This window comes from Bombina bombina, chromosome 5, assembly GCF_027579735.1.
Source record: "Bombina bombina isolate aBomBom1 chromosome 5, aBomBom1.pri, whole genome shotgun sequence".
NCBI lineage: Eukaryota > Metazoa > Chordata > Amphibia > Anura > Bombinatoridae > Bombina > Bombina bombina.
In genome coordinates this window covers 697,435,460-697,460,278 of record NC_069503.1, presented here as the reverse complement: position 1 = coordinate 697,460,278, position 24,819 = coordinate 697,435,460, and the positions used below count along the sequence as shown (strand labels likewise).

Sequence of the window (24,819 nt, the reverse complement as noted above, 5' to 3'; positions counted from 1 at the left end):
AGCAGCAATGGACATAGTGCCATTTGCGCGCCTGCATCTCAGACCGCTGCAATTATGCATGCTAAGTCAGTGGAATGGGGATTACTCAGATTTGTCCCCTCTACTAAATCTGGATCAAGAGACCAGAGATTCTCTTCTCTGGTGGCTTTCTCAGGTCCATCTGTCCAAGGGGATGACATTTCGCAGGCCAGATTGGACAATTGTAACAACAGATGCCAGCCTTCTAGGTTGGGGCGCAGTCTGGAACTCCCTGAAGGCTCAGGGATTATGGACTCAGGAGGAGAAACTCCTCCCAATAAATATTCTGGAGTTGAGAGCAATATTCAATGCTCTTCTAGCTTGGCCTCAGTTAGCAACACTGAGGTTCATCAGATTTCAGTCGGACAACATCACGACTGTGGCTTACATCAACCATCAAGGGGGAACCAGGAGTTCCCTAGCGATGTTGGAAGTCTCAAAGATAATTCGCTGGGCAAAGTTTCACTCTTGCCACCTGTCAGCGATCTACATCCTAGGCGTGGAGAACTGGGAGGCGGATTTTCTAAGTCGCCAGACTTTTCATCCGGGGGAGTGGGAACTTCATCCGGAGGTCTTCGCTCAACTGATTCATCGTTGGGGCAAACCAGATCTGGATCTCATGGCGTCTCGCCAGAACGCCAAGCTTCCTTGTTACGGATCCAGGTCCAGGGACCCGGGAGCGGCGCTGATAGATGCTCTGACAGCCCCTTGGGTCTTCAACATGGCTTATGTGTTTCCACCATTTCCGATGCTACCTCGACTGATTGCCAAGATCAAACAGGAGAGAGCATCGGTGATTCTGATAGCGCCTGCGTGGCCACGCAGGACCTGGTATGCAGACCTAGTGGACATGTCGTCCTGTCCACCATGGTCTCTACCTCTGAGGCAGGACCTTCTAATACAAGGTCCTTTCAAACATCCAAATCTAATTTCTCTGAGGCTGACTGCATGGAGATTGAACGCTTGATCCTATCAAAGCGTGGCTTCTCGGAGTCAGTTATTGTTACCTTAATACAGGCACGGAAGCCTGTTACCAGAAAAATTTACCATAAGATATGGCGTAAATATTTATATTGGTGCGAATCCAAGGGTTACTCATGGAGTAGGGTTAGGATTCCTAGGATATTGTCCTTTCTACAAGAGGGTTTAGAAAAGGGCTTATCTGCTAGTTCGTTAAAGGGACAGATTTCTGCTCTGTCTATTCTCTTACACAAACGTCTGGCAGAAGTTCCAAACGTCCAGGCTTTTTGTCAGGCTTTGGCTAGGATTAAGCCTGTGTTTAAGACTGTTGCTCCTCCGTGGAGCTTAAACTTGGTTCTTAAAGTTCTTCAAGGGGTTCCGTTTGAACCCCTTCATTCCATTGATATTAACCTTTTATCTTGGAAAGTTCTGTTTTTGATGGCTATTATCCTCGGCTCGAAGAGTCTCTGAGTTATCGGCCTTACATTGTGATTCTCCTTATCTGATTTTCCATTCAGACAAGGTAGTTCTGCGTACTAAACCTGGGTTTTTACCTAAGGTAGTTTCTAACAGGAATATCAATCAGGAGATTGTTGTTCCATCATTATGTCCTAATCCTTCTTCAAAGAAGGAACGACTTTTGCATAATCTGGACGTAGTCCGTGCCCTGAAGTTCTATTTACAGGCAACTAAAGATTTTCGTCAAACTTCTCTGTTTGTCGTGTACTCTGGTCAGAGGAGAGGTCAAAAAGCTTCGGCAACCTCTCTCTCCTTTTGGCTTCGTAGCATAATACGTTTAGCCTATGAGACTGCTGGACAGCAGCCCCCTGAAAGAATTACAGCTCATTCCACTAGAGCTGTGGCTTCCACCTGGGCCTTTAAGAATGAGGCCTCTGTTGAACAGATTTGCAAGGCTGCAACTTGGTCTTCGCTTCACACTTTTTCAAAATTTTACAAATTTGAGACTTTTGCTTCTTCGGAGGCTGTTTTTGGGAGAAAGGTTCTACAGGCAGTGGTTCCTTCCGTTTAAGTTCCTGCCTTGTCCCTCCCATCATCCGTGTACTTTGGCTTTGGTATTGGTATCCCATAAGTAATGGATGATCCGTGGACTGAATACACTTAACAAGAGAAAACATAATTTATGCTTACCTGATACATTTATTTATCTTGTAGTGTATTCAGTCCACGGCCCGCCCTGTCTTTTTAAGGCAGATCTAAATTTTAATTAAACTCCAGTCACCACTGCACCCTATGGTTTCTCCTTTCTTGTCTTGTTTCGGTCGAATGACTGGATATGACATGTGAGGGGAGGAGCTATATAGCAGCTCTGCTTGGGTGATCCTCTTGCAACGTCCTGTTGGTAAGGGAATATATCCCATAAGTAATGGATGATCCGTGGACTGAATACACTACAAGAGAAATAAATTTATCAGGTAAGCATAAATTATGCTTTTATTTTCAACAAGCAAGATTTTGTTATTTTAAATGGTACCGGTGTGTACTATTTACTCTCTAGCAGAAAGGAGATGAAGATTTCTGCAGGGAGGAAGATGATTTTAGCATGTTGTAACTAAAATACACTGCTGTTCCCACACAGGACTGAGGAGTACAAGAAAACTTCAGTTGGGGGGGAACGGTTTGCAGGTTAGGCTGCAATAAGGTATGTTCAGTCCTTTTTCTTCTAGACAAGACTGTGATAATGCTAGAGAAGGCTGATAATATCCCCATGAGGAAGGGTAAGCTGTATTCAGAGACTAAGTATGGAATTTCAAGCTTACATAACAGGGCTAGTTTATGCTGGTTGACACTAATTTCAAGGCAAACGGTTTTTTATTGAAAATATCATTTTTTGAGACACTTTGAAGGTTCCTTTGGGTTTCTTTAAGGGGTTGTTACCCACATGGCTAATATTAAAACACTTTGGAGTGTTTCTTTAGGCCTCACAAGCACCGTAGTGAGGTGGGAGGGGCCTAATTTCGTGCAGTTATATTTGACTAGAAGTTCAGGCTGTTTCACATGGAGGGTCCTGCTGCAGTTTGAGGGCCTATAAGAAGCTTTTCCCCCACAAATCTGGTTCCTAAGGGAAGGTAGGGCCACAGCAGAGCTGTGGCAAGGTGCTGAACGTTTTTTAACCGTTTTTTTGGCTTACTGTCGATCCGGTTTGGGCATTAAGGGGTTAATCGTTTTTATTGCTAGTGGTGCAATCTTACTAATGCTTTAGGTACATACTGTAAAAATTTCGAAAAGTTTGCTGCATTTTTCACTGTTTTGCAAAATTGTGTGCCTTTTTTATCTCTTAAAGGCACAGTAACGTTTTTTTCAAAGTGTGTTTTTACTTGATTAAAGTGATTTCCAAGCCTGCTTGTTGTACTACTAGTCTGTTAAACATGTCTGACACCAAGGAAAATCCTTGTTTAATGTGTTTAGAAGCCATGGTGGAACCCCCTCTCAGAATGTGTCACACTTGTACTGATATGTCAATACACTTTAAAGATCATATTGTTACACTTAAAAATGTGGCCCAAGATGATTCTTAGACAGAACCTCTCCCCAAGTGTCACAACCAGTTACACCCGCTCAAACGACGCCTAGCACCTCTAGTGCGTCTAACTCTTTTACCTTGCAAGATTTGGCGGCAGTTATGAATAATACCCTCTCAGAGTTCTTATCTAAACTGCCCGTGTTACCTGCAAAGCGTGATAGCTCTGTTTTAAGAACAGATAATGAGCATTCTGACGCTTTAGTAGCCGTATCCGATATACCCTCACAACGCTCTGAAGTGGGGGTGAAGGATGTGCTGTCTGAGTGAGAAATTTCCGATTCAGGAAAGGTTTCTCCTCAGACAGATTCAGATATATTGGCTTTTAAATTTAAACTAGAACACCTCCGCTTATTGCTCAGGGAGGTATTAGTTACTCTGGATGACTGCGACCCTATGGTGGTTCCAGAGAAATTGTGTAAAATGGACAAGTACCTGGAAGTTCCTGTTTACACTGATGTGTTCCCGGTCCCCAAGAGTATTGCGGATATCGTTACTAGGGAGTGGGATAGACCAGGTATTCCCTTCGTTCCCCCTCCTGTTTTTAAGAAAATGTTCCCCATATCTGACCCCATGCGGGACTCGTGGCAGACGGTCCCTAAGGTGGAGAGGGCTATTTCTTCACTTGCTAAACACACAATCATACCAATTGAAGACAGTTGTGCTTTCAAAGACCCTATGGATAAAAAATTAGAGGGTTTACTTAAGAACATTTTTGTTCAGCAAGGTTTTCTTCTCCAACCTATTGCGTGCATTGTTCCCGTAACTACTGCAGCTGCTTTCTGGTTCGAGGCGCTGGAAGATGTGCTCCAGACGGAGACCTCATATGAGGACATTATGGACAGAATTAAGGCTCTTAAGCTAGCTAATTCTTTTATCACAGATGCCGCTTTCCAACTAGCTAAGTTAGCGGCAAAGAATTCAGGTTTCGCCATTTTAGCGCGCAGGGCGCTATGGCTAAAGTCCTGGTCGGCCGATGTGTCATCAAAATCCAAACTCTTGAACATCCCTTTCAAAGGAAAGACCCTCTTCGGGCCTGAATTGAAAGAGATTATTTCAGAAATCACTGGGGGAAAAGGCCATGCTCTCCCTCAGGACAAGTCCTTCAAGACAAAGAACAAACAAAATAATTTTCGTTCCATTCGGAATTTCTGGAGCGGTCTCGCTTCATCCTCCCCTGCTGCAAAGCAAGAGGGTAACGCTCCCCAACCCAGGTCAGCCTGGAAACCTTACCAGGGCTGGAACAAGGGTAAACAGGCCAAGAAGCCTGCAGCTGCCTCTAAGACAGCATGAAGGGGTAGCCCCAGATCCGGGACCGGATCTAGTAGGGGGCAGACTCTCTCTCTTCGCTCAGGCCTGGGCAAGAGATGTACTCGATCCCTGGGCCTTAGAGATTGTATCCCAGGGATATCTTCTAGAATTCAAGGACTCCCCTCCAAGGGGAAGGTTCCACATTTCTCGTCTGTCTACAGACATGACAAAGAAAGAGGCGTTCTTACGCTGTGTAGAAGACCTACATACAATGGGAGTGGTCCACCCAGTTCCAATTGCGGAACAAGGGCTGGGTTTTTACTCAAACCTGTTTGTGGTTCCCAAGAAAGAAGGAACTTTCAGACCAATCCTGGATCTCAAAATTCTAAACAAATTCCTCAGAGTCCCATCATTCAAGATGGAGACTATTCGGACAATCTTACCAATGATCCAGGAGGGTCAATATATGACCACCATGGATTTAAAGGATGCGTATCTGCACATTCCTATCCACAAAGATCATCACCAGTTTCTCAGGTTCACCTTTCTGGACAAGCATTACCAGTTTGTGGCTCTTCCTTTCAGGTTGGCCACTGCTCCCAGAATTTTCACAAAGGTGCTAGGGTCCCTCCTGGCGGTGCTAACACCGCAGGGCATAGCAGTGGCGCCTTATCTAGACGACATCTTAATTCAGGCGTCGACTTTCCAAAGAGCCAAGTCTCACACGGAAATTGTATTGGCCTTTCTGAGGTCTCACGGGTGGAAGGTGAACATCAAAAAGAGTTCTCTCTCCCCCCTCACAAGAGTTTCCTTCCTAGGAACTCTGATAGACTCAGTAGAAATGAAAATATTTCTGACGGAGGTCAGAAAGTTAAAACTCTTAACCACTTGCCGAGCCCTTCATTCCATTCGTCGGCCATCTGTAGCTCAGTGCATGGAGACAATTGGATTAATGGTAGCGGCAATGGACATAGTTCCTTTTGCACGGATACACCTCAGACCACTGCAACTATGCATGCTCAAACAGTGGAATGGGGATTATGCAGATTTGTCTCCTCAAATACAGCTGGACCAGGGGACCAGAGATTCTCTTCTCTGGTGGTTGTCTCAGGATCACCTGTCTCAAGGAATGTGTTTCCGCAGACCAGAGTGGATCATCGTAACGACCGACGCCAGTCTGGTGGGCTGGGGTGCAGTCTGGGACTCCCTGAAAGCTCAGGGCTTATGGTCTCGGGAAGAAGCTCTTCTCCCGATAAACATTCTGGAACTGAGGGCGATATTCAACGCGCTTCAGGCATGGCCTCTGCTAGCCGCGGCCAAATTCATCAGATTTCAGTCGGACAACATCACGACTGTAGCTTACGTCAATCATCAAGGAGGAACAAGGAGTTCCCTAGCAATGACGGAAGTAACCAAAATACTCAGGTGGGCGGAGGATCACTCCTGCCATCTCTCAGCAATTCACATCCCAGGAGTAGACAACTGGGAGGCGGATTTTCTAAGTCGTCAGACTTTTCACCCGGGAGAGTGGGAACTCCACCCGGAGGTATTTGCCCAGCTGACTCAGCTATGGGGCATTCCAGTATTGGATCTGATGGCGTCCCGTCAGAACACCAAACTTCCTCTTTACGGGTCCAGGTCCCGGGATCCCCAGGCGGTGCTGATAGATGCTCTAGCAGCGCCTTGGTCCTTCAATCTGGCCTATGTTTTTCCACCATTTCCTCTCCTCCCTCGTCGGGTTGCCAGAATCAAGCAGGAGAGGGCTTCGGTGATTCTGATAGCGCCTGCGTGGCCACGCAGGACCTGGTATGCAGACCTAGTGGACATGTCATCTGTTCCACCATGGACACTACCAATGAGGCAGGACCTTCTAATACAAGGTCCTTTCAAGCATCCAAATCTAATTTCTCTGCGTCTGACTGCTTGGAGATTGAACGCTTAATTCTATCAAAGCGTGGTTTCTCTGAGTCGGTTATTGATACCCTGAGTCACCAGGAAAATCTACCATAAGATTTGGTGAAAATATCTTTTTTGGTGTGAATCCATGGGTTACTCATGGAGTAAGATTAGGATTCCCAGGATTTTGTCCTTTCTCCAAGAAGGATTGGAGAATGGATTATCAGCTAGTTCCTTAAAAGGACAGATATCTGCTTTGTCTATTCTTTTACACAAACGTCTGGCCGAGGTACCAGACGTTCAAGCGTTTAGTCAGGCTTTAGCCAGAATTAAGCCTGTTTATAGACCTGTGGCTCCGCCATGGAGTCTGAATTTAGTTCTTTCAGTTCTGCAAGGGGTTCCGTTTGAACCTTTACATTCCATAGATATTTAGCTTTTATCTTGGAAAGTTTTGTTTTTGGTAGCTATCTCTTCTGCTCGAAGAGTTTCAGAGTTATCTGCTTTACAATGTGACTCACCTTACCTGATTTTCCATGCAGATAAGGTAGTTTTGCGTACCAAACCCGGTTTTCTTCCCAAGGTTGGGTCTAATAAGAATATTAACCAGGAAATTGTTGTTCCTTCTCTGTGTCCTAATCCTTCTTCGAAGAAGGAACGTCTGTTACACAATCTTGATGTGGTTCGTGATTTAAAGTTCTATTTACAAGCAACTAAGGATTTCAGACAAACACCTTCATTGTTTATCTATTCTGGTAAGAGGAGAGGTCAGAAGGCGACTGCTACCTCTCTTTCCTTTTGGCTGAAAAGCATCATCCGTTTGGCCTATGAGACTGCTGGCCAGCAGCCCCCCGAAACAATTACTGCTCATTCTACCAGAGCAGTGGCTTCCACATGGGCTTTTAAAAATGAGGCTTCTGTTGAACAGATTTGTAAGGCAGCGACTTGGTCTTCGCTGCATACTTTTTCTAAATTTTACAAATTCGATACTTTTTCTTCTTCGGAGGCTATTTTTGGGAGAAAGGTTTTACAAGCAGTGGTGCCTTCCGTTTAGGGTACCTGTCTTGTTCCCTCCCTTCATCCGTGTCCTAAAGCTTTGGTATTGGTATCCCACAAGTAAAGGATGAATCCGTGGACTCGATACATCTTACAAGAGAAAACAGAATGTATGCTTACCTGATAAATTACTTTCTCTTGTGATGTATCGAGTCCACGGCCCGCCCTGGCTATTAAGTCAGGTAGCTTTTTTGTTTAAACTACAGTCACTACTGCACCCTATGGTTTCTCCTTTTTCTTCCTAACCTTCGGTCGAATGACTGGGGGTGGAGCTAGAGGGGGAGCTATATGGACAGCTCTGCTGTGTGCTCTCTTTGCCACTTCCTGTTGGGAAGGAGAATATCCCACAAGTAAAGGATGAATCCGTGGACTCGATACATCACAAGAGAAAGTAATTTATCAGGTAAGCATAAATTCTGTTTTTATTAAATTATTGCAGTTTGAGCAATTGAGGCAGGGATAACAACCATTATTCATAGAGGTAATGAAACCCTGTTTGGTTTTCTTAGCACTACCTATATCAGCCCTAATTAACTTATCTCTTAAACTAGGAAGCCTAGTATAGGCGGGCATAGGCAGTTTTCTAAATGCTTTCACATCAGGGTTACACTCAGTAAGAATATGCCAATGTTTACGTATAATTCGTTGTATTTTTGGACTACAGGCATTATATTCTGTAATAAATACCATCCTATCAGGATCTTTTGTTTGTCTTTTATTGTTAGGGTTTCCTTTAGGTGTTAGCAATACTCTTTTAGTAACCTTATCAATCATTTTCTGTGGATATCCACGCTCCACAAATCTAAACCCCATTTCCTTAAGTCTTGTCTGAGCCAAAATGTAATCACCCGCAATTCTTTTTACTCTCAGCACTTGACTAAATGGTAGTGATCTAATTAATGCAGGAGCATGAGCACTAGTATAATGTAAGAGACTATTTTTTTCTGTTTGTTTCCTATAAAGATCTGTTTTCAAAACCATACCATCTTTATATACCTTAGTATCAAGAACATTTATATATTGCTCACTCCAGGATAATGTGAACTTTATATTTCTTGTTGTAGAGTTTAACTCTGAAACAAACCTCTGTAGGGATCCAACGTCACCCCACCAAATGCCGAAAATATCATCTATATACCGCCACCAGGTGGCGCCACATAGCTGAAACAATCCATTCTTATAAACAAACTTTTCTTCAAAGATACTCATGAAGATATTTGCATAGGTAGGGGCGACGTTGGACCCCATAGCTGTACCCTGTTTTTATATATATAGTACACATCATCAAACAGAAAATAGTTGCAATACAAAATAATCTCCAGTAACTCAATAATAAATTGCTGCTGTTCCAATGAAAATCTATTACTCTTAACCAGTATAAACTTAACCGCATCCAAACCACTAGTATGGGGTATTGAGGTGTAGACATTAACGATATCCAGACTATAAAGTATACACTTATCCATTCGCCCTGGTAGATTGTTAATTTTATCCAAAAAATCATTAGTGTCTTTAATAAATGACATAGACTGTGTTACAAATGATCTTAACAATTTATCCAGGTATATGGAAATATTAGTAAATATGGAGTCAGTGCCTGCCACAATTGGGCGTCCTGGGGGTGCCTCTAAATTTTTATGCACTTTGGGGAGTGTATAAAAAACTGGAATAGTAAACTCATCTTTGATTAAAAAAATGTTTGTATCATTATCAATGATACCATTAAGGAATGCTCTTTGAACACATTTGTAAATATCCAACTGAATTTTTTTAGAGGGGTCATAAGATAAAGGTGTGTATACTTCAATATTATACAACTGTGTTTTAATCTCATTAACGTAATAAACTTTATCAAGTATTACAGTTGCACCACCCTTATCCGCCTGTTTATAAATGACCTCTTTTTCATCATTCAGCGCTTTAAGTGCCACATTTTCTTGTTTGGACATATTAGATTTAAATGAATAACCCTTCTTATCACACTGTGTTCTAAGACAATCAACATCCTTTCTGACAAGCTTCATAAACACATCAATGCTAGAGTCATAGACTGCTGGTGTAAACACACTTTTATTCCTCAAGCCCAGTGTTTTAATTGCTAGCTCATCAGTATACACAACAATTGAAACATTCTTAGAAAATCTAGCAGGGTCACTTTTGGAAAAAAACGACTTCAATTTCAGGCTCCTATTGAACCTGTAAAGATCTTGCTCTTACTTGAAAAAATTACATTTCTCCAATGATAGTCCCTTTTCCAATACCTCTTTTTGTGTCCCTGTTAGTGTCTTGCCAGAGATGTTAATAATCAATGTCTTGTCCCTCGACGGGTCCTCCTCTGGAACTCCTGTACCGGCTTGTTCTTCATTGTTCCTCCGGTGGTGTTTCCTCCCACCACGTCTCCGCCGACGTCTCCAGATGATGTCTCCGTTGCAATACAGTCTCACAATTAAGATTCCAAATAATTGACTATATACCTATTCCAAGGAGAGGGGAAATAGGGAACTTCTCCTTAAAAGGAGGGAAGCACTTTGGATTAACAAATTAGAATCATTAATTCCAAAAGGCATGAATAGGGAGATAGATTTGAGTGTATTTTAATATAGGTTAAGTTTATGTGAATATCTGGAAGTGTTAAAGCATTATCTTTGATGTAATCTGTTTATTAGAACTATCCCCTCCTCATCAGTATTTATACTATGTTTTTAACTTTTAAACTTTTTTTTGTAACATTGACAGGTGTTGACCACTGGGTGTCAGTATTTAGAAATAAAGAATTGTGAAATAAACCTGAAAGTGTTAATCCAAGAGGTGTGGTTACACCTGTTTGTAGGTATTTGAGTCTGTATGTAGTGATTCATTTTGTATGAACATGAATAAGGGTACATAACCCAAAACGTTGTTCTATTTTATTGCTGTACTTGTGTCATGGAATAAAGAAAAAAAGATTGGAAATACTACAGTGGTGCTGCTGTGATTTTGTTCATTGGATGTTTCTTGGGTGCTTTTGCAGTTTGCACCTCACAGCTTTGTGCACACCTTGGGAGATTTTGTGCTGGATACAGACTTTTGACTGTTGCTTGTGGCATACATTAATCACCAGGGAGGAATTTGGAGTTCCTTAGCCATGAAGGAGGTTACTCGGATTCTTCAGTGGGCAGAGACCCACAATTGCTGTCTATCTGCCATCCACATTCCAGTAGTAGACAACTAGGAATCAGATTTTCTGAGCAGACATACTTTTCATCCCGGGGAGTTGGAACTCCGTCTGGAGGTGTTATTCAGCTTAGTCCTCAAATGGGGGGTGCTCGAGTTAGATCTGATGGTGTCGGAATCTAAGGGACGCCATCTTGGATGACGTCACTTAAAGGAACCTTCATTCTTCAGTCACCGTGGAAAGAAGAGGATGCTACGCGTCGGATGTCCTGAAGATGGACCCGCTCCGCGCCGCATGGATGAAGATAGAAGATACCGTCTGGATGAAGACTTCTGCCCATCTGGAGGACCACTTCTGCCCGTCTGGAGGACCACTTTTGCCGGATTCGTTGAGGACTTCGGCCCGGTTGGATGAAGACTTCTCCCGGTAAGGTGATTTTCAAGGGGTTAGTGTTTTTTTAAGGGGGTATTGGGTGGGTTTTAGAGTAGGGTTGGTTGTGTGGGTGGTGGGTTTTAATGTTGGAGGGGATTTATCATTTTTTTTACAGGTAAAAGAGCTGATTACTTTGGGGCAATGCCCCGCAAAAGGCCCTTTTAAGGGCTATTTGTAACTTAGTGTAGGGTAGGGCTTTTTTTATTTTGGTGGGCTTTTTTATTTTCTCAGGGGGATTAGATTAGGTGTAATTAGTTTAAATTTCTGTAATTTGTTTATTATTTTCTGTAATTTAGTGTTTTGTTTTTTTTGTACTTTAGCTAATTTTATTTAATTGTATTTAATTTAGGTAATTTATTTAATTATAGTGTAGTGTTAGGTGTTATTGTAACTTAGGTTAGGTTTTATTTTACAGGTAAATTTGTATTTATTTTAGCTAGATAGTTTATTAAATAGTTAATAACTATTTAGTAACTATTCTACCTAGTTAAAATAAATACAAACTTGCCTGTAACATAAAAATAAACCCTAAACTAGATACAATGTAACTATTAGTTATATTGTAGCTAGCTTAGGGTTTATTTTATAGGTAAGTATTTAGTTTGAAATAGGGACAGTCTAGGCCAAAATAAACTTTCATGATTCAGATAGAGCATGTAATTTTAAACAATTTTACAATTTACTTTTATCACCAATTTTGCTTTGTTCTCTTGGTATTCTTAGTTGAAAGCTTAACCTAGGAGGTTCATATGCTAATTTCTTAGACCTCGAAGCCCACCTCTTTTCAGATTGCATTTTAACAGTTTTTTCACCACTAGAGGGTGTTAGTTCACGTATTTCATATAGATAACACTGTGCTTGTGCACGTGAAGTTATCTGGGAGCAGGCACTGATTGGCTAGACTGCAAGTCTGGCAAAAGAACTGAAAAAAGGGGCAGTTTGCAGAGGCTTAGATACAAGATAATCACAGAGAAGTATATTATTATAACTGTGTTGGTTATGCAGAACTGGGGAATTGGGTAATAAAGGGATTATCTATCTTTTAAAACAATAAAAATTCTGGTGTAGACTGTCCCTTTAATGATAGTAATTTTATTTAGATTTATTTAAATTATATTTAAGTTAGGGGGGGTTATTATTAGACTTAGGTTTAGGGGTTAATATGTTTATTATAGTGGCGGCGACGTTGGGGGCGGCAGATTAGGGGTTAATAAGTGTAGGTAGGTTGCGTCGACATTTGGGGGCGGCAGATATGGGGTTAATAAATATAATGTAGGTGTTGGCGATGTTGGGGGCAGAAGATTAGGGGTTCATAAGTATAATGTAGGTGGCGGCGGTGTCCGGAGCGGCAGATTAAGGGTTAATAATATAATGTAGGTGTCGGCGATGTCGGGGGCGGCAGATTAGGGTTAATAAGTGTAAGATTAGGGGTGTTTAGACTCTGGGTTCATGTTAGGGTGTTAGGTATAGACATAAATGTTATTTCCCCATAGGAATCAATGGGGCTGCTTTTTTTGCAGGTGTTAGACTTTTTTTCAGCCGACTCTCCCCGTTGATTACTATGGGGAAATCGTGCATGAGCACGTTACACCAGCTCACCGCTGACTTAAGCAGCGCTGGTATTGGAGTGCGGTAATGAGCAAAATTTTGCTCAATGCTCACTTCTTGTCTTTTAACGACGGGTTTGTAAAAATTTGTAATATCAGCGCTGTAGGGAAGTGAGCGGTACAGGAAAACTGCTCGTTAGCACCACACAGCCTCTAACGCAAAACTCATAATCTAGGTGATAGTCTTTAAATTACAAGTTTGTTGGTGAAATCTTGTATGTTTTGAGCATAGAACACTGTAGCTATATGAGTTGTTTATGGCTTTAGAACTATTAATTCCCCATAAACCATTTTAGACAGTCCTCATGTATTCTGTATTACCTGCTTAACATTGTTCTTGTTCTTCAAGACAACAATATTAATATGTTAAGTTCATCAAAAGCAACTTCATTTTCTGTCCAGTTTTCTATAAGTAACTGAATTACATATGTATGTGTTTGTGAAGTGCTTAGCTCCAGTACAAGGAAATAATAGCTTTAAAACATATACAATTCAATTAAAGGCTCAGGTTAATCAGTTATTGGTGGTAGTATATATACAAGTTATTGTCTTCTAAACTCTTATATGTAAGGAGCTATGTACATCTGTTGACAGAATGCTATATTTCTACTTAACTGTTCAGTGTTTGCTAAGAAAATCAAAGTTAATTGAGGTCATTTAAATGTTGGCTTGTATTGATATCTCATGAGACTCATGTCAGTAGCCATTAATGTCTTTTGGACAGGCTTATTTCAAATGACCAATCTAAAATAGAATATTCAATTAACAGAGACTTATGGCAAAGGATCATTAAAAACAGGTAGACTGGATTACTTAATTTTCAATTATTGAGCCTAATTTTATTTTTATTTTTTTTCTGCATATTAATATTCATTAAGTCTTTTCAGGTCTACTACATTTTTACTTTAATGTAAAATGTATATATTTTCAGCTCCTACCCTAGAGTGTTTTGTATCAATCAGTTCCTGTTGCATATGTTTAAATTTAATAGGCACCAGAACTGCATGCAATGTTATTCTTAGCTGCAGAGTCAATGTAATTAAAACTCCATCATTTCTTTAACACATTTTCCTAGCATCACCAACTCAGAAATGTAGTAAATATAATTTGATTCTTGGGTGAACTTATGATATGGTTGTGTAAAAATGATCCACATTATTCCTTTACTGTTTATAAATATTTGTCTTATACTTTCCCCTATTGAAATAACTAATATCATCTTTCCTCACTGATACATTATTACAAAAGGTAAACCTTCAAACGTCATCATTTTTGTTTTTTAATCAATGAAAGAAAAGCGTTTTCCTCTCCCCAAGAACAATAAAAAATCATCCTAGGGTACCAGCTGTTAAATGTGTGAGCTTCCATATTTAATAAATTCTATTAACAATACACCCCCATGTCACATTCTAGGTGAACAGGCCCTAATTAAAAGCACACACCATCTGCTGGTGCATGGCAGCAGGGTGGCACACCACAGCCAGCAAGCTCCCTGGGACTGGAAATGTATTATGTATGAGCTGTATCTGGAAAATGTCAATGAGCCCACACAAGGCAGCCTAAAAGCTGTTTAACACCATCTAGTGGACAAATTTGTGAAGCATTATTTTTTTTTCTTACAAATCCTGTTTTCTTGTTATGTTTCAGAATAGAACATAGTAATAACTAGTTTCGAGTGTACTCATCTCTAGTCCTGAATAACCTCTAATAGGCCAGATTTAAAGGTACATTCTCATGCAATAATGACATGCTTTAATTTTTGCTATTACAAACCGTAGATAATTTTGTTTTGCCCTTTACAAAAGACTTGCAGCCTATCAGATGGATACCAATCACCAGCCGTGCCCTGCTTGGGACCTGCAAGGTTTGCATCTCTTGACTGGGACTTTACCTATGTGTTTAATCTCTTTGTTGGGATTTAAACATCGTTATCTAGACTCACTAATGAAATTTTGTGTGTAAACTCAGCTTTATTTATGCTTAGAACATGCATTAGTAGATCACACTAACAATCTTCAACAAAAGTATAACCCATCTTACTAAAAATATAGAAAACCTGTAATTAATCTGTTAACTTGAGCACATATTATAACTGACTTCTGGTAAGCAGGGGAATCAAATATTTTTGCAATATACTAGTCAGCAGCCAGTGTGTTAAGTAGTTATGAGGACCAGATATCCTATTCATGGAATCAGACGATTTTTAATGAAGATGATCAGCATTTAAATTCAATTGTCATCTAAGAACAACAGAAAATCATAAGATCATTTGGCTAAATAGTGACAAGCCCATTGGACACAGCACCTGGGCCTATCACAATTTGGCCAAATGCTGTACATAAATGACTTCTTTAATCTGTGTGAGTGGCCACCCCATTTGTGTTTTATGTTTATATGGGATATCTCCTATGAACTTTGCACCCATGCTTGTCTTAGATTAAAGGGGGGCAGTAAAGTAAAAATGTATATTTCATAATTCACATAGATCATGCAGCCTAAACAACTTTATAGTTTATTTCTACTATCTAATTGTCTTTGTTCTCTCTGTATTTGTTGTTGAAAAGAATACCTAGGTAGGCTCAGGTGGTGCTGATTGGTATCTGCACATATATAGAAAGTGGGGTAGACTGCGTGATTGGTAGGGAATAAATGCTCACCTTAAAACGTTATCCCAAAAGTTTAAAATAATATGTAGAGTGAGGTGGTGCAATGCAAGTTGCTATTCCTAAAGTTGTTATTCTAATTTTCAAAAAAGTTGGATATTATACCCCTCTATCTAAATATTCCTTTTGAAATAAGCACAGAACAAACTTGATTATATAATAATTAAAACAATTTTTTTTTTTTTTATTATTTTTTTTTTTTTTTAATATCTTTTTATTGAAGTCAAAAACCAGTACAGAGTATAAGGTATGTCACAAAACATTCACAAAACAATATGTACAGAGCATAATTAGGAGACAATGTATTCTAGTATCACAAACATTTCCGTACAATATGGGTCATCACATAAAGAGACTTCAGTTTTGTTTTAGAGTATAACAGATGTAGTATAAGCAAAAATGATCCTCTCCTAGCTATATACAAAGACAAGTAAGGTAGCTAATCAGATGAGGGTAAAACTAGGGAGGGGGTGACTCTATAGTTATATGGGGAAGAGGGATGCAGCGGGCAAGAGCCGCTCAAAATGTAATAGGGGGGAAAGGGGGGGGGGGTGGAGGGGCGGAGCCAGTTAGTGTGTCTACGCCAGGGACAAATTTAAGAGAGGCTAGGGTGTCATTACTTAATATAAATACATTCACACTCATCTAAACCTTTATATTCCTATAGAGGGGGCCTAGAGTCACATAATATATTGTCAGATGAAGGGGGGTCGTCAGATTAATTGGAGATTAGGGGGCTTGAGGGACTTCTGGGTGAGCCCCTCTCCTGGGGGAGTGCCACCTCTAGGCGATGTTGGAGAGGGAGAAGGGATATGACCCGCAGGCATAAGTACCGGCGGGAAAGGGAGGAGAGAGGCTCAATCAAGAAAACTATTATGTGCTAGAGATGTGAATAAGAGCATAAATAAACTAGGGATTACAGTTGTATAGTCACAGAAAATTATAGTCAATAACACATATAAATAGAACACAACACTTAAGTAATAGAGAGAACACGTGCACCCATATAGACAACAATAGTTATTAAACACATTATAAAGAACCGGAGTATACTAGGGAGAGTCTAAATTACATGTATGCTCACTGACATTACTACGGATAATATGACACCGTACATACTGTCAGTTAGTGCCCAGATACTTTGAACCAATTTAGTTATTTTATCTTATAACTTGTAGCACAACATATGTCTAGCGCCTTGCAGTCAAAGCCCACACGCCTTTATATGTAAGGGATAAAAACTTATATGCTGGACCGTGCTTTCCCAGTAGACCCGGCCCAGCAGCATCTATAAATGGACCTTATCATCATCAAACAATATACCCTGCTTACTAATAGGGATATGGGCACCTTACAAGCTGTGAGCTTTACTAGTACTATAAAAGTGATGTGGCAACATTTGAACATACATATAAAAAGCTTCAGCATGAACATGGAAGTTAGTTAATAACACATGTAAAACAAACCAGGGATAATTCTGAGAGAAAATATAGATTATGAGAGACTTTTATGCTAAAATCTAAGTGGCTTCAGGAATAAGCAAACAACATTACTTCAGATTGATCTCCCTTAATCATTACCAGGATGAACTAGGTGCAGAGTAAAACTATACTAAAATGAAAACCTAAAAAAAGTAAGTTTCTAAATTATATAGGTATCCTAGTACTCCCGTGTAATATAGAGCCTATGTATTAGTAGGACATCTGTATCATATGAAAAATAAAGAAATAAACATGTCATTGTTGAGAGATATTAGACATTGCGTGTACTCTCTCTGAGTAGTAAGGGCATTAGATGTAGGAATGACTGAAACATATAACCCTTAGGTAAAACTATAGCAGTTGTGTAAAATTTCTTAACCGTATATAAGTTAACATTAACAGCAGAGTGACTCACAGTCCAATATTGACCAACCAAATGGAGCCTGTCACATAGTCCTTTAAATATGCTCAAGGAAAATTAACATAGACCTCATATGAGACTATAAAGGTGAGAATATAGCTTATTCTTCTAGTGTAACACAACATGGATCATAAAAAAAGGAAGAATATTGAATATTACAAAACTGTTAAAACATATAAGAGTTTGCAAAGCTTTGAGTTTAGATCCGTGTAAGCAGGACACAAAGAGATCACTAAGCGCTTCACAGCCTTACTCACACATTAGACACTAGCCGACCCCGGCTTTATTTATCTCAGATCTCAATTGTGGGCTGATATGGTCCTGCTCGGGAGGTGAAACAAGTCCCCACATAAAAGTCAGCGTACTGGAGACTCTCAGAAGACAGGATCTAGGATATGGTGTGAGCGGTATTAAGGTTAACGCCACAAAAGGTCTCCCTTGTCCGACTACTGCTACCGGCTTGATGAGCTGCGGGGGCTGAATGACTACTTGTGTAGCGGTGGCTGGATACTCCTGTCTACTCCTAGGAGCACACAAAGCCGACATAGGAGTCATGTGTGCAGCTACAGGAGGCCGTATTGATATAAGCAGGATTAGAATATCGGGTTCCATGCCTAGCTGAGGCCAGGTCATTGGGTATGCTCTCTCCCAGAATAGTTTGTCCACATTAGGCATATTAATCTGTAACGTTGCGGGAGGACCCCCGCTTTCCTCCTTGAGCTCCAGTCTAGAAGCCGCCATGTTAATAGCATCTGTGGCCGTAGGAAAGTCTATACTAGCTGCCGTTACTTCTGTTGAAGTGATTTCCTCCGTAGGCTCAACTCTGCAGGCGAGTGTTGGGTCATTAGAGTTATGGTGCATTTTCTCTCCTAGGCTGTCGAGTAGTGCCAGAATCTGTAAATAGGAGTCCTCCATCTTTGGAGGTATAATAACTGGTGCAGAAGAGGGAATGGAAATCTGTGACGAAGAGCTAGATGCATCACTCAGGCTCGGGGTATGGCAGGGCATAGGCTGATCATTAGGTATACCGGATGATCCAGTAAAGTCTGGGATAGAGCCCATGAATCGTTCCCTTTGCATACAGGGTTGATCTTTATGTGTCGGTGCAGAGATGTTGTCTTCCTTATCGCTTTCCACAGACTCACGCTGTATCACAGCAGATCTTAGGTGGGATGAAATGTCAGCAAACCCAACCGTCATTTGTACATCCAAGTTCTTCAGTGCCGTGTATATGTCTACCCAGTTTCCCCATCTATCGGCGCCATATCTTTTGTAGGCCGCAAGAGCCTGGGCGTTTCCCAACTGGGGAGAGCGATCAAGTTAGCTAATTGCTGCAGTGAGAAAACGCTGTGAGCTATCAATAGTGTAGAAAGTGTCCTGCAAGTATTAGGCTGGTTTTTGAGACAAATTACAGAGGATTACTCCCAATTACACACAATATTAAATAAATTATAGCAGGAGCTCTCTCAGAAGCGTCTGTCTTGGTTGGTTGCTGGCTCCGCCCCCCCTAAAACAAATTTATTGAATCTAGATGGGTAGGAGGATTGGAAACAGGAGGTGGGGACTGCAGAGGTGAGAATGATATTAGTGAGGAGATAGAGGGCAACTGTTAGTTAATTGGTTAGTTTGTTAATATGTCGGGTGAAAAGCTTCCCTGAACAGAAAGGTCTTTAGGGAACGTTTAAAGGAGGAGAGGTTAGGGGCAAGTCTGACATCCCGAGGAAGTGCGTTCCAGAGGGTTGGTGCCGCACGATAGAAGTCCTGTAGTCTAGAATGAGAGGAGGTGATGGTAGAGGATGCAAGAAGCAGGTCTTTGTTGGATCTTAGGGGACGGGCAGGAGTATATTTGTTGATGAGTGAGGACAGGTAGGGTGGGGCAGCATTGGTGTGAGGGCTTTGTAGGTCAGGGTGAGAATTTTGAATTTAACTCTGTTGTGAATGGGGAGCCAGTGAAGGGACTCACAGAGAGGCGCAGCAGAAACAGAGCGTCGAGAGAGGTGGATTAGTCTGGCAGATGCATTTAGGACGGATTGGAGGGGAGAGAGGTGGGAGAGAGGGAGGCCAGTTAGTAAGTTATTACAGTAGTCAAGTCGGGAAATTACCAGAGAGTGGATGAGCTGTTTGGTAGTTTCAGCACTCAGAAACGGGCGAATTTTGGAGATATTGCGTAGGTGGTTGCGGCAGGATGAAGAGAGCAGTTGGATGTGGGGAATGAAGGACAGATTTGAGTCAAGCTTGACTCCGAGGCAGCGGACTTGGGGAGATGGGGAGATAGTGGTGCCGCCAACAGTGATAGAAAAATTAGAGACTGGAGTGGAGCTAGAGGGGGGAATTAGAAGTAGTTCGGTCTTGGACATATTTATTTTTAGGTGGTGAGAGGCCATCCAGGAGGAAATGCCAGATAAGCAGTCGCTGATGTGAGAGTTGACAGAAGGAGAGAGTGCAGGGGTGGAAAGGTAGATCTGGGTATCATCAGCACAGAGGTGATAGCTGAAGCCATAGCTGTTGACAAGTTTACCCAGTGAAGAAGTGTAAAGTGTAAATATATATTATCTGCACATATATGCCTCTTGTCATTGGCTCACCCAATGTGTTCATCTAGCTCCCAGTAGTACATTGCTTCTCTTTCAACAAAGGATACCAAGAGATTTAAGTACATTTGATAATAGAAGTAAAGTAGAAAGTTGTTTAAAATTGTATGTTCTATCTGAATCATGAAGGGTTTAGGTTTTATGTCTAATGGTTTGAGTCACAGATGCAAAGCATTGCCTAGCTTTGTCTTTTGTCCAGCATTGTTAAAGGGACATAAACCTCAAAAATTTTCTTTCGTGATTTGGACAGATCATACAATTTTTTCAATTTACTTCTGTTATTAAATTTGTTTCATTCTCGTGGTATTTTTTTGTTGAACAGATACCTAAGTAGATGGTAGTCTAGGGCACTAAAATGGCGTAAAAAGTTCTGCTAATGTATAACATTCTTGCAAAACGGCTGCCATATAGTGCTGCAGACATGTGCACGCTCCTGAGCTTACCTTGCTGTTTTTCAACAAAGAATACAGAAAGAACAAAGACACTTTTATAATAGAGCATGTCATTTTAAACAACTTTCCAATTTACTTCTATCTGAATCACAAAAGATTTTTTTTTTGGAGGGAGGTTTATGCCCCTTCTTTAGTCTTTCCACTTTTAATAAAATTGGAAAAAATAAGTAATTCATTTATATTGTAAAGTTGTTTTTTATGACCTTAATTTATCATTTTATATTACAATCTCAAAGTGTTTAAGCTCTCTTTAATGCTATTAAGTCATGTTTATTTATACTATAATCAAAGTAGGCTGCTTTTTAATATGACATGTTTAGTCTGTTTGTCTTGCCTAGTATGGGCATGATCCTGAAATGATGCATAAGCCAATTTCAAATCACAACTAAGAAGACTGAAAAGGTTATGATGATTGGCTTTTAAAAATCAGTCCATGCTTCCAAACAGTTGTCGTGTCAGAGGTTCAACTAGAAACATTAGCTCACTTTCTTGCAGAACTTCTTCACATTTCTCTATAATAATTTCTATAAGTGCATGTACAACTTAGTGACACTTCTGCATATGTAAATGTAAGAAACTTTTTTTTTTTTTAATTGTTTCTTCCTAATATTCATGGATGAACCAGATATCAATAACTTGATTTTCACACTATGTACCATGTATTGTTTTGCTATAGTCTTGGCTAAAAGTTTTCATTTTGCCCTATGAATAATGTGCATTTTTATTACATTTCTCAAAAATACTATTTCAAATATCTGTGGTTTATAGTGAATGACAGTCCAAAGCTAGAGAGTTATAAACATAAAATGCTTGTTCAATCATAAATTATTGTTTTACTACCAACAATAATGGTCTATTTAATCTGCACATATTGTTTATCTATTGTTTTCTTTTTCTATGCCTAGAACATATGCTATCAGAAGAATTAGGGATGCTTTCAAAGAAAAAAAGAATGTTGATGATTTTCATGAAATCCAAACCCTAATTCACAGTGGCAAAGAAAATTTGCAAGTAATTCAGCGTCAGGTAAGTCAGCTTTGATATTGTTTTGAGACATGTTTTTAATCCATGTTGACAACAAAAGGTGTTATCTGCTGTAACGGACTAATCTAGCCAAGCCACAAGAACATTTTGTGATTACTGTTGTTGAGGACAAAAATAACACTTTCAAGGGGTATAGAAGAATAAGCTGTAGAAAACAGACTTAATTTATTATATATTATATAATAAAAAAAGCCCAGGGCCCTATAGGAATATAAGAAGACAGAGCTTGCTGCAGTAATTGTTTACAAATGGAGCTAACCGCCGAAGTGACTAGACGCACAGAACAGTAGCTCCTGGCTTTATCATAGATTTTTGGGGTTCCTTTTGACCTGATAGCCCATAAATGATGGAGACATAATCTACCCATAGCTAAAACCCTGTTATACAAGTTGGAGGAACACAGATTTGCCTTGATGATCCACCTGCGATCCGTGTCTACCAGATCTGCCAAATTGCCACCGTCTTCTTAGATGTCCAGACTGGAATAGGGTAGTTGCACATAGCCCCTGGTTCCAGAGTGCCTGCATAGATAGACACTGTGGGACTCTCTGATCTATGCAGCACCGGGTATGAGAGGTTTACTACTGGACAAACGTTATTTAGTAGGGGGTGTTACTCTGATTTTTGTAGAGAATACTTAATAACTATGTGTTTGCATATGTGGTGTTATGTCTATGGGCTGCTATCTGCACATATAATTTATTAAAACAATATTTAACTCAGTCTATTCCCAAGTGGGTTATAATACATCTACTATTGTAGCCTTATAACTGTCTCATAGCGGTTGAATCCTATAGCCTGTGAAAACTTTTATTAACTGGCATGGTATCCTACTTTGGAAGGCCAAAAGCGACCCTATAGTATAACCACCTACAGATCTGTCTTAGACTCCTAACAACCCAGCAGGCATTGAGAGGCCCTAATTACTTATTTATCCTCTTCTTGGTTGACTTGATATTTTCTTGATGTGTGCAGTTCAGAGAATTGGTATCATTAACTGCTCCCCTTCTTATATGAATGCTTAGTAAGCTTTCTGCAACTGGCAATGTTTCAACCCCATACCTATAGCAGTAAAATTAGAAGACATTGCCCCCACTACGTTGTCCTTTACCAGATGATAAGTTAGTATTGCCACTTAGTTTTTTCTCTTACTTAAAGTGATGGTAAATTTCCCTCCATAACTTTACATATTTTGAAAGCTCTTGTCAATACTAGCATATTGATCTGCTTATTTATTTCAAAACTCAATTAAACTTCTAAAAATCAGCGTTTTTTTTCAGGCTCCGTTACCTGATTTTATACAGCCCCAGTCAGAGATTTTCAGAGTGTAGTATTTGATTGGCATCTCTTTCAGCCAATAGGAGCCTCACCATGCGCCCCATGGATTTTACTCACAGCACGCTCCCGTGCTTGTAGCTCTGCCTGGAAATGCAACTTCGCATACGCAACTCAATACGCTATTTGCGCAATTAAATACCTGTACGCGTTAGCGGCCTCACTGTTTTAGTTGCGCAAATAGCGTATTGAGTTGCGCAGTTGCACTTCCAGACAGTTACAAGCACGGGAGCGTGCTGTGAATAAAATCCATGGGGCGCATGGTGAGGCTCCTATTGGCTGAAAGAGATGCCAATCAAATACTACACTCTGAAAATCTACTTTTTTGCGACTTGGGGGACCTTCGTCTTCAGTTGCTTTTTAGAGTGCGGTTGCACTGTGTTAGGGGAAGATCCTCTCTGTTTCAGATTCCTGGCCTTATCCCGTGGTTTCTGTTTCTGGGGTCTGGGCGTTGCCTCCCCTGGTTGGTTCTCTGTTAGCATGACCTGGTTTCTCTCTTTTTTTGCTCTGTGTTTGTTCACTTTTTAGGGTTCTTTTCTTGGGTTCCTTATGCTAGCTGGAAGCTAGCTCAGCATACTAATGCACTGTGGCTACTCTGCACTGTAGCAAACCGAGGGTTGCAAGTTCGATCCCCGGCGAGGTCTACTCAGCCTTTCCTCCTTTAGAGGTTGATAAAATGAGCAGCGCCTTGAGTCCCTTAAGGGGGATTAGCTGCACTTTACAAGTACAATCATGTTTTCTCCATGCCTTTTCTTCTTTGTGGAAGAATACGGCAGTTTGTTCCCTTTCTTTAGTAAGGGGTGTGTTGTTTGGAGACCATCTGCTGGGCGACAGTGTCTTTTGGAGGCTGTTAACTCAGTCGAGTCTAGTTCCTGCGGTCTCTAGCTAGGCTGTGGACTATCTGCGGGTCAGTGTCCTTGGTGGCCTTTTCCTTTTTTTCAAAGTTGTTCTCGGCTTTGAACAAAGCGGGATTTTGTTGGGTAGGGGTTTTCAGGCCTGGTGCCCTCAGAATGGGCCGCCTCTTGTATTCTCCCATTTTTGCATTCAGTGTCTTCTATAGCCTGGGTATTGTTTTCCTAAAAGTAATGAATGCAGCTGTGGACTCTTTCCATTTATGAAGAAAAACTTAAATTATGCTTACCTAAAAAAATTTCTTCAGATGGAAAGAGTCCACAGCTCCCCGCCCGTATTTTTTCTGTGGGGCGTCTGTTATTTTTGTTCTTCTGGCACCTTTTCACCCTGATATTTCTTCTACTGTTCCTTGGCAGAAAGACTGGGGGATGAGGGAAGTGGGAGGAGTATTTATGCCTTTGGCTGTTGTGTCTTTGCTTCCCCCTGGTGGCCAGGTTTTGAATTCCCAAAAGTAATGAATGCAACTGTGGACTCTTTCCATCTGAAGAAAATTATCAGGTATGCATCATTTAAGTTTTTGTCTATTGTTTCCCCACCTATACTGAACATTTCTGAACTTAAGTTCTGGTTACACTAAAACCAGAGAGGTATTAAAATGTTCATTTTCCATTGTTCTCTCTAAATAGTAGACTTTCCTGCTAGCTCAACCCATTTTATTGGGTTGTGGTTTAAATTAGCCGTAACAGTTTTCTTTCATGTAATTAGCAAGAGTCCATGAGCTAGTGACGTATGGGATATACATTCCTACCAGGAGGGGCAAAGTTTCCCAAACCTCAAAATGCCTACAAATACACCCCTCACCACACCCACAAATCAGTTTTACAAACTTTGCCTCCTATGGAGGTGGTGAAGTAAGTTTGTGCTAGATTCTACGTTGATATGCGCTCCGCAGCAGGTTGGAGCCCGGTTTTCCTCTCAGCGTGCAGTGAATGTCAGAGGGATGTGAGGAGAGTATTGCCTATTTCTTCTGTTATGTGTGATCAGTCCACGGGTCATCATTACTTCTGGGA

The 24,819-nt window shown here is 40.7% G+C and overlaps 1 protein-coding gene across 1 annotated transcript in view; it reads left to right on the top strand.

The window, feature by feature from the left end:
- The window catches only part of LYRM4 (LYR motif containing 4), a 384,769-nt gene that overhangs the window by 80,507 nt on the left and 279,443 nt on the right, over positions 1 to 24,819 (top strand). Inside the window, exon 3 of the mRNA XM_053714700.1 lies at positions 21,424 to 21,544. Within this exon, the coding sequence (XP_053570675.1) occupies positions 21,424 to 21,544 (121 nt within the window). The remainder of the gene's footprint in view (positions 1 to 21,423; positions 21,545 to 24,819) is intronic.